At 41.4% G+C, this 10,306-nt stretch overlaps 1 protein-coding gene across 1 annotated transcript; it reads left to right on the top strand.

Annotated features, from left to right (window-relative positions):
* Nucleotides 1-263: 263 nt before the first annotated feature.
* On the top strand, nucleotides 264-10,077 carry svopl (SVOP-like). The gene is made up of 16 exons (XM_034673723.1): nucleotides 264-442; nucleotides 3,236-3,342; nucleotides 3,741-3,829; nucleotides 3,977-4,075; nucleotides 4,193-4,264; nucleotides 4,458-4,582; nucleotides 4,666-4,729; nucleotides 5,596-5,721; nucleotides 6,821-6,949; nucleotides 7,212-7,285; nucleotides 7,399-7,595; nucleotides 8,765-8,876; nucleotides 9,000-9,081; nucleotides 9,175-9,264; nucleotides 9,344-9,457; nucleotides 9,554-10,077. The coding sequence occupies exons 2-16, from the start codon at nucleotides 3,237-3,239 to the stop codon at nucleotides 9,563-9,565; spliced, it is 1,491 nt and encodes a 496-aa protein (XP_034529614.1). The 5' UTR covers nucleotides 264-442; nucleotide 3,236; the 3' UTR covers nucleotides 9,566-10,077.
* The last annotated feature ends 229 nt before the right edge of the window (nucleotides 10,078-10,306 follow it).

Below are 10,306 nucleotides of genomic sequence, written 5' to 3'. Positions count from 1 at the left end.
TATCAGCTGTTTTACAGTTGTGAATTGGACTATCAGAAGGGCCCCTTGAGGATGCTCCGCCCCCTTTGCGCTGAGAGTCTAGCCCCGCCCCTGCTCTGTCAGCATTTACCTGGATGCTGTATTAGACAGCATGTAATTAAAACGTGTGACAGTGAAGTGGTTTATTTAACTGATTTTTTAGTGTTTGTCTTCATGTTCTCTGTCAACCAGAACATCTACACAGAACTGAACCCCTCCCAGAATCCAAACAGATCCCTCCTCCTCCCTCTCCTCCTCCCCCCTCTCCTCCTCCTCCCTCTCCTGCTTCCCGGTGACGCTCATACACCTGGCCAGGTGAACAACACTCTCCGGCGGAATCACCTTCTTCTGTGTCTCGTAAAAACATCTCCAGCAGCATCAGAAGACACAAACCTGACATTTTCATCATCAAACCATCTTCTGTGTGAGTAGTCTTTAGTTTCAGACTATTATATCACTTTACCGTGAAGGCAGACAAACCTCAGTTGAGCGCTGACTTCCTGCATTAAATGGAACATGAAGCTGCACGTTATTCTGATTTTACAAACTGATACTCCTTCACACTGTTTGCTGTGATCGGTCATAATATGTGATCGATTTCTATCTTTCGAGTTTTCTCCCCTCGGTTACATGTTAAAAACTTCAAACCAAACCCCTTTAATGATATGTGAGTTTTAAGCGTTCTGTCTAAAACATATTTTTATTATGTACAAATGTGTCAGAAAAACGATTTTACATGCATCAAAGTTGTTTTCTGGTAAATTCGGTTTAGAAATAATAAACTTTCAGATTTTGAAAAGTTTAAATAAAACAGGATTTATTCTCCTGTTTGTTTTGGAAATAGCCTACAGCGGGTTAAAAAGACTGCAACTCTCTGTGAGGCATTCAGACTGATCAGATCACACACCCTTTCAGAGTTTTGAATGTATTCTTTTTTAACTTTAAAGGTTTAAATTTGTGAGATTATACCACCATACTGCTGTTACCTGTTGCGTGACATTAAATTGATGTTTTTCTAAATGGAGTTTAGTGGAATAAACGAGCTGAGAGGGATGAAGGAATGCAGAAAGCTGATTAGTTTCTCTAAAATAGGTTTTAATGACGAAAGAATCAGTTTCAGTGAGCTTTACTCTGAAACTGGACCACTTTACCTTTTTACCTTTATTTTTCTAGAAGTCTTTAAATGTGTTCATGTGTGCAGACATACACTTAAATGAATTAACAGTGTCATAATAATTGATGATGTAATGTGAAGTAATGTGAGTGTTTGGAGGAATGAATGAACTGAATCACTGCTGTAAGAAGTAAATACCCCCCACTATAACACTGACATACTTTAAACTAGTTAAACTGGTTAATCCAGTTTAACCATTAACTGAAACGAAAGACTGAGCTCAAAATCAAAACAGCTGAACATCTGAACAAATCATGTGTTTTATATTATTGTGTTTTGATATATTTAACACTAGAACAGCCGTGGGGGTTATTGTGACTGTTTTCACATTTTTATGTCGTGTAACTTTATTAACAAAGTCTCTAAGTTTTATAGAGACAACGATAGTTTCCAAGCAACCAGGGGGCTTATGCCTAGCATGTAAATGCATCAGTCTAACCGTGGCATTCATTAGGACTGCCTGTGGCCGAAGTAGGTAACAATAATCATATAATTGTTGCCTTTTGTGCAATTTGACATACAACATTTTAATTACGTAAACAAAAATATAAGATAGATTTGGTGGCATTTGTGACACTCCTAGCAAGACGACAGATTTTGCTGCGTTGGAAATCAGCCACTCCTCCCTCTCACTTTGCATGTCTCAAAGATGTTCTATATTTTCTTAAAATGGAGAAGATAAGATGTGTAACAAAAGGTTCAACCAAAAGATTTCATAAAACATGGGGCACTTTCTTCAAATATGTTAAGGGTCTGTACTTACTGGATGACTCATAATGTGTGTGATTACACCAGGGGTTTTGGTACCTTTTTATTGTATCTATTATATTTGATTTGTTTCTTCTCTTGCTGAATGCTATGGTATTGTATGTGTACATCCCTCTTTTATGTGTATGTCCCTACATATTCTTGTATATGTGTGCGGATTACTCTTATGCATACTTTACCTGTTTTCCTTCTTGTCTCCTTCTATTGTCCTTCTGTACAATGTGCTATAGTTACCTCAAATACGTACTGTTTATTTCTTTGTGTTACTCGTTGAACGGCCAAGCTTAGTTTGTGTTGTGTTCTAGTTGTCTCCTTTCTTGTTTTGTTTTGTTTTGTTTTGTTTCTTTTACTTAAAACTACTCTTATTTTACTGAAGAACCCATCGAACATATATCTGTATGTTTCAAAACTCAATAAAAAAAGTTGTGAAAAAATAAATAAATACGTAAACACACAACTTTGGGAAAAGTCAGGAACCGGCAGCACTGTAATCTTTAATTTAATATGTTAATGCAATGACATAAGAAAAAAAAAATCTTGGAAAGGCAACATGCACGAAAACAGTCGGACTCTATACGGTCACCTTCCCCAATTCCCAGGGGGAAGGGGTGATTAAACGATGGATAATATTTACAGCGGACTAAAGGAAGACTGTGATGCTGAGGTGTAAAATGCTGAAGAAATGTATAACTGTGCTTTTCCAAATAAACAAAAACGTAGAAACCGTCCGTGAGTTAGTGTACAAAGCAATTTTAAAAGTTTTGGATTGAAACTGAGAAAAATAGACAATTCTATTTTGGCAATAATAGCAAAGAGAAGCTCAAGGAGGGAAAGAGATGAATGCTGAGGAAGTCTTACAGTTGTTCCAGGAATCAGACACGGCAGAGTGGCGATCTATCTGAATAACAAGCGGATAAAAGTGACTCACCGAGGAAAGTTTAATCCTATAAATAAATATACAATATATCCTAAAACAACAAACACATCATTCTCTATATTGGGTATTTATCATAATGGATAATACAATGTGGAGTCTGGCAGTCAAAATGACCTCTTGTGGCTTTTCTAGTAGAAATGGAGTTCTCGCCGTTCTAGTGTTAAAAAGAAGTCATCTTGTCTTTTGAGCACATCAGGAGGTTTGACTTTTTATTCATCGTTATTAAAGACAGCTTCTTTTTACCTGCAAGTGGATCACATCTGACAGATCTTGCTCATGTTTCTGTCCCTTCACAATAAAGTCCTGATGATGATGAATTCTGTTTTTATTTTTTTAAGGATGGGTGATGGAATGAAGACGCAGCTGGTGAGCGCCATAGACCTGCAGGAGGTGGAGCTGCAGGAGAAACCTGCAGACAAGCAGCATGGTGTCAACAACAACCATGGTGAGTGTTAAATCAATAATCATAGACTGACAGAAGAGACAGTCTGATCTCTGAGCACACCCACAATTAAACCTGAGGGATCAGAGGACATGAAGAGCAGAGGAAAAAAAAACATGATCTGCTTTTGAGGCCTGAATATTTTTTAAATACAAATCTCTGTTGTTCCTGCTCTGACCACCAGTGGGCAGCTTACTGTCTGATTAGCATGTGTGAACTCTGAGCTTTTTTCAGTCTTGTGATTTCAATAATTAAAATCTAAAATCAAATAATTAAATTATGTCACTTTTCCTGAAGTTCAAGCTGCGTTCAACATCAGCCTCATAATGATTTAAAGAAACATAACCTTAATCTCTGACCTCTGGTGGTGTCTGATGAAACCTCTGATATTTGTGTTTCAGACGAGACGTTCACTGTCGAAGAAGCTGTGGAAACTATCGGCTTCGGTCGTTTTCACATCCTGCTGTTCCTCATCATGGGCAGCACTAGCGTAAGAAAAACACTGAGCAACTGAGCATAACCATTCAGACAAACATGAAAACATGTATTACAGTACACCACAGGATAGTTGAGGTGTTTGGGATTACCCTGTAGTGACTGTGTGTGTAACAGAGTGTGTATTCCTGCGTTTCAACAGATACTGGAGGCGATGGAGATCATGCTGCTGGCGGTGGTGTCTCCGGAGATTAGATGTGAGTGGCATCTAGAGGACTGGCAGGTCGCTCTGGTCTCCACGGTGAGTCACAAACTACCTGCTCTCTGTTTACACATCATTCATTCATCAGGTATGTAAAGGGTTAAACTGAATCCCGGTGTCTTACTGTAAGTGGTCGGCTGTGTGTTTGTGTGTCAGATGGTGTTTCTGGGCTTCATGATGTGTGGAGTTTTATCAGGATACATCGCTGATCGATACGGACGCTGGAAGGTTAGAAACACTATTTTCTATATAATGTAAATATGAATTTCTAACATATAATAACTACATATGAGTGTGTGTGTTGTCAGCTTCATGTAAGGCTTATATTTCTTCAATGTGGGTAGTTTTATATATCTATAATGTCATGATGTTGTGTATAATTGTGCATCATTTGTGTGTGTTATTATTTGTGTATTCTCAGGTTGTGTTCGCGGGCTTCGTGTGGAGCTCGTATTTTTCTCTGCTCACGTCGTTCGCGCCGACGTACGGGTGGTTCATCTTCCTGCGCAGCATGGTGGGCTGCGGGGTCGCGGCAGTGTCACAGGGGTCAGAATACACAAACACACCAAACACACACACACTAACACTCACACCCACAAAGATTACATGCTTTGTTGTTGTTGTTTCAGGTTTGTGTTAAAGACTGAGTTCATCCCTGCAAAGTATCGAGCCTACCTGCTGCCTCTGGCCTCTGTGAGCGACTTTCTTCATTCTAATTTCTTTTATAGTTGATTTATGTTTATGTAAACCTAAAGATGTTGAAACACACACTCAGCTGTGTTTGTATGTGCGTGTGTTTGAGTCAATGCAATGTGGACAGTAGAGGACTGAGGGTGGAGCTTTGAACAAACATCACATGAGATGTTTTCAACCCTTTAAAGTGTCACACCCTGAACCTCCATCATATCTAGATAGAAACAATTTATGATATGGTATGAAATGCTATGCTATGCTATGAGATGCTATGCAATGACATGAGCAGTGGTGTGCATGTACAAAAGATCACCATAGTCAAGCACAGGAATAAAAGTTGCAGCAACAAGACGCTTTTTTATATTAAAAGAGAAACAGGATTTGTATCGAAAGTAAAAGCTCAGTTTCAGCCTCAGCTTTCTCACAAGGTACAGCACATGCTGTTTAAAATTAAGGGACTCATCAATGATAGCTATGCTATGCTATGAAATGAAATTCTATGATTTGCTATGCTATGAGATGCTATGAGATGCTATGCAATGACGTGACGTAACATCACATGAGGTGTGAAACCTTTAAACACATTTTGACCCTCCATCATATAGCCAGAGAGAAACAATGTATGCTATGCTATGCTATGATATAATATGATATGCTATGAGATGTTATGCTATGGCCTGACGTGACGTGATGTACACAAACATCACAGAATTGGCTTATGCTATGCTATGCATTCCACGGGTTGACGTGACATGATAGGGTTGTTTTAATGATTGATCCGCTTTATCTGTTGTCCAGCAAAGATTTTTGATCTGTTACCATCATCAGCTGATCTCCCAGCATGCTCTCTGGTTGTGATGTCACAGATCTTCTGGATGACGGGGTCTATGCTGATCATCGTTCTGGGGATGTTGTTGGTTCCGACTCTGGGCTGGAGGTGGATGATCCGTATCTCCGTCGCCCCGAGCATCATCCTTATCTTCCTTTTCAGGGTACACGCCTGTCTGTCTGTCTGTCTGTCTGTCTGTATGCCTGTATGCCTGTCTGTCTGTCTGTCTGTCTGTCTGTCTGTCTGCCTGTCATCGTCTGTCTGTCTGTCTGTCTGTCTGTCTGTCTGTCTGAGTCTCACCTCTCTGCCCTCTGCCCTCTGTCTGTCTGTCTGTATGTCTGTCTGTCTGTATGCCTGTCATCGTCTGTCTGTCTGTCTGTCTGTCTGTCTGTCTGTCTGTCTGTCTGTCTGTCTGTCTGTCTGTCTGTCTGTCTGCCTGTCATCGTCTGTCTGTCTGTCTGAGTCTCACCTCTCGGCCCTCTGTCTGTCTGTCTGTCTGTCTGTCTGTCTGTCTGTCTGCCTGTCATCGTCTATCTGTCTGTCTGTCTGCCTGTCTGTCTGTCTGTCTGTCTGTCTGTCTGTCTGTCTGTCTGTCTGGCTGGCTGCCTGTCTGCCTGTCTGTCTGTCTGCCTGTCTGCCTGTCTGTCTTTCTGGCTGCCTGTCTGTCTTTCTGTCTGCCTGTCTGTCTTTCTGTCTGTCTGCCTGTCTGTCTGTCTGTCTGTCTGTCTGTCTGCCTGTCTGTCTGTCTGTCTGTCTGTCTTTCTGTCTGTCTGTCTGGCTGCCTGCCTGTCTGCCTGTCTGTCTGTCTGCCTATCTGTCTGTCTGTCTGCCTGTCTGTCTGTCTGCCTGCCTGCCTGTCTGTCTGTCTGTCTTTCTGCCTGTCTGTCTGTCTGTCTGTCTGCCTGTCTGTCTGTCTTTCTGTCTGTCTGCCTGCCTGTCTGTCTGTCTGCCTGTCTGTCTGTCTTTTTTTCTTTCTGCCTGTCTGTCTGTCTGTCTGTCTGCCTGTCTGTCTGTCTTTCTGTCTGCCTGCCTGCCTGCCTGCCTGCCTGCCTGTCTGTCTGTCTGTCTGTCTGTCTGTCTGCCTGCCTGTCTGTCTGTCTGTCTTTCTGTCTGCCTGCCTGCCTGCCTGCCTGCCTGCCTGCCTGTCTGTCTGTCTGTCTGTCTGTCTGTCTGCCTGCCTGTCTGTCTGTCTGTCTGTCTGTCTGTCTGTCTGTCTGTCTGTCTGAGTCTCACCTCTCTGCTCTCTGTCGTTTACCTGTCAGTTCATACCTGAGTCGGCTCGTTATAACGTGTCTGCGGGGAACATCAAGGCGGCCGTCGACACTCTGCAGATGATCGCCAAAATGAACAGATCGTCTCTACCTCCAGGACGTCTAGCAGAGCCACCTGTGGTTCGTTCACACCTGAATTCATACCTGAGAAACACAAATTCACTGTTCTCTTCTTGAAGTCTGATAAAATATGAAACCTAAGAGAAGAGTTCAGAGCCTCTGGGTAAACCAGGGTCCTGCTTCTACAAGTTTTAAGCTCTAATGATGGAGCAGGTAGATAAAGTCTTTCTATCAGAGCTGTGTCTTCGTGTTTAAACCCTTCCTCGTGAATCTGATGTGATAAATTCAGTCGATGAGGTTTTGTATTGCTTTTGTGTTTCAGAGAGAGAGAGGCAACTGGAGGATTCTGCTCAGTCCGTCGTACAGGAGGACGTCCATTCTCCTCTGGTTTTCATGGTAACTTCTCTCTGCTCCAGATCTGATGATTCAGGGTTTCAATCTATTATTTTTTTTATCAAAGACAGCAGTTCTTTAGTTAATTCAGCTCTGACTGTGTTCTCACCCGGCAGGTTTGTGGCGTCCTTCGGATACTATGGCTCGGTGCTGAGCAGCTCCGAGCTGCTGGAGAAGAACTTGTTGTGTGTGAAGGACGCAGACTTAGAGCATCAGGTCAAACACCGCCATGAAGACGGGCTGTGTTACTGCATCCCCTTTGCACTCAGCGACTACCAGACGCTGCTCATCAGCTGCCTGGGAGAGGTCGCCTGTAAGTCCCGGACTGAGATCCAAACACTGAGTTTAAACCCCGCCCACCTGAGACTAACGACCTGCCACTAACCAAACTCTGTTTGAATTCCTCACCATTTTCTTTACTGATAAAGCTGTTTATAAAACTTATCTTGCAGAGTTAAAATAGTTTCAATCTTGTGGATGATGAAATAAGACATGGACAGAAACACACTGACATCACTCATTGGTCAATGCAGCACTTTTTTAAAGACTGTATTTGAGCATTTGGGCTTTCACTATCTTGGACAGGAAGGCGGAGCCAAAGTGGAGTAATGGGTTCACTCCAAGCGGCAAGTTCAGAACGGTTCAGAAGATAATAAGATTACGAGTTTTTGCCCAAATAAGGACATGACTGACTTGACTCCCGGACGGGAACACATAGCTGTTGGCTTGGAGGCTCAAACTCCGCCCCTTTATGTCACACTATGCCTGGTTAAATTCTGCATTTCCAATATGGCTGCCGCTGTCAATTGGCTTCAAAACAGCGCTCAGGAACAGATGGGTGACGTCAAAGATACTACGTCTATTATTTATACATTCTATGCATTTGGGCTGTTGGATCATGTTTTCTCTATAGTGTGGAAGTGACCATATTTGGACAAGAAGGCAGAGCTGAAATGGAGTAATGGGTTCACTCGAGGTCACTGTCTTTAAAGAAGCTGATCATTAAGAAGAAACCACCAACTCCTCTTTTATAATTCAATGAACAAAAAATTGTTTCAAGTCACCATGGCAGCGACCTGTCAATCTTTTGATTTAGCCCCGCCCTAAATCCATTGTTCACAAACAGAGTTGCCCCCTGCTGGACATTAGAATTTGAAACTGGATTAACATAATTCTGATTGATCCAGATGTATCGTACCAACGTTAAAATAATGGTTATCTTGAGAGCATGTTGGTATGCTAGCCCCATGTTAGCATGCTATCTAACTGAGAAGACACTTTCTTTGTTTAGAATGCCAGCGCGCTAACCCTGTACAGCTCAAATTACAGCTGACAGTGTGACCCGGAGATGTCATCTACAGACCATCGTACACAACGAAAACAAACTCTTTTATGTCATCAGTCTAACAGCTGAGGTTTGTGTTTCATCAAAGATCTCATCCTCCTCCTCTGTCCTCTTCTGTCCCCCTTTTGTCCTCTCAGTGGTCCCTCTAAACATCTGTCTTCTCAATGTTCTTGGACGTAAGTTGACTCTGACGGTGCTGCAAACGCTGGCGGCCATTTTGTTCATGATGCTCAATATCTGCACCACCATGTAAGAAACACACACACGTACACATTTCTTCTGTGTTTGCTGGTGTGTCTGGTTTGCAGGTTTATGGGGACCTTTTGATAGATTTTGCTGGTTTATGGGGACCTTGTTCTTGTGTTTCTTCAGGTTTGGTTTCACAGTTCTGCTGTTCCTTCTCCGGTCTCTGGTCTCCATGAACTTTAATGTGGTTTATATTTACACTGCAGAGGTATGTGCTCACTTTGATTATATGCAAATTTTCTGGACAAAGTATCACGTTTTATGGATCAGGTGTCAGCTAACGGGTGTGTTTGTCTCTCAGGTTTATCCAACGGCGGCTCGGTCTCTGGGGATGGGTTTCTGTACGTCATTCAGTCGTATCGGGGGAATGATCGCTCCGTTCATCGCTCAGGTAAGTTCAAAGTCCTCACAGTTGTCATCTCAAGTGAGTCCTCAGGTGTTCCAGCTATTTGACTCTGTGTGTACTTCAGGTGCTGATGTCTCAGTCGGTGGTTTTGGCGCTCAGTCCGTTCACTGTGGTGTGTCTTATCTGCGCTCTGGGGAACTTCCTATTACCGATTGAAACTAAAGGACGAGCTTTGCTGGTGAGAAACTTTTTACTCATTTTAGAAACTTTATTTCATTTGAATAAAACTTTATTTAAACTAAACCTGTTTTTATTCTTGTCTGTGTCTTTCTAGCAAAACTCCTGAGGACGTCTGTTAGTGTTAACCTGTGAATATGATCAAGCTGCTCTGTGCTGTGATCCACAGTCGGAGCTGATTTATTTATGAATGAACTGAGGAGGACTGGTCTGAAGGGGCCAGAGGTTGTCACTGTTCTTATTTAACGTTAATAAAACGTTTAAACAGTTTAAAAAGTTTTTGCTGATTTGATTTCAGTTTAAATTAATTTGTCTCAAACTTATGAACTTTATGTTTATAATAATTTAATAACACTCATTGCAATAAATTATATTTCTATGCTCATGCTGTTTTTGCTCTCATCACTGTAATTGTTGTAATGTAATGACCTCATTTGACCACCAGAGGGAGACTGTCTTCCTTACTGAGGGTTCATCTGCTGCTTGTATCTAACTGTATATGAAGATTTTTAATTATTTTATTTAAATAACTTTTTTTAGTACAATCAGGTTGTACTAAACTGAACTTTCCCTGTTCTGTAAGCACATTTTTTTATAAATGAAAATAAAGTGTTTTATGAATGTTTGGATCTTACTGTCTGTACTGCAAAAACTCAAAATCTTACAAAGTGAAATTGTCTAATTTTTTAATCTAAAGGTCTTATCCCACTTGATTTAAGATACATTTAATTAACAAGTAACATTTGAGCAAGATAGAGGGACTTGTTTTAAGACATCTTAAATATCTTATTAAGTCAAACAATCTTGAAATGATCATGTTTTGAGTTGTAATTAGAAGAAACAAGGTTAA

The sequence above is a fragment of the Notolabrus celidotus genome, chromosome 21 (assembly GCF_009762535.1).
Source record: "Notolabrus celidotus isolate fNotCel1 chromosome 21, fNotCel1.pri, whole genome shotgun sequence".
In the NCBI taxonomy this organism is placed as follows: Eukaryota; Metazoa; Chordata; class Actinopteri; order Labriformes; family Labridae; genus Notolabrus; species Notolabrus celidotus.
Note: the sequence above shows the minus strand (reverse complement) of the source record. Positions and strands in the feature narration are given on the sequence as shown.

Coding starts and splice junctions, on each gene's coding strand:
- svopl (XM_034673723.1), top strand. CDS start 3,237: ATGGGTGATGGAATGAAGACGCAGCTGGTGAGCGCCATAGACCTGCAG. Junction 4,076..4,192: donor AGGTCGCTCTGGTCTCCACG/GTGAGTCACAAA, acceptor TTTGTGTGTCAG/ATGGTGTTTCTGGGCTTCAT. Junction 9,265..9,343: donor TCGCTCCGTTCATCGCTCAG/GTAAGTTCAAAG, acceptor TGTGTACTTCAG/GTGCTGATGTCTCAGTCGGT.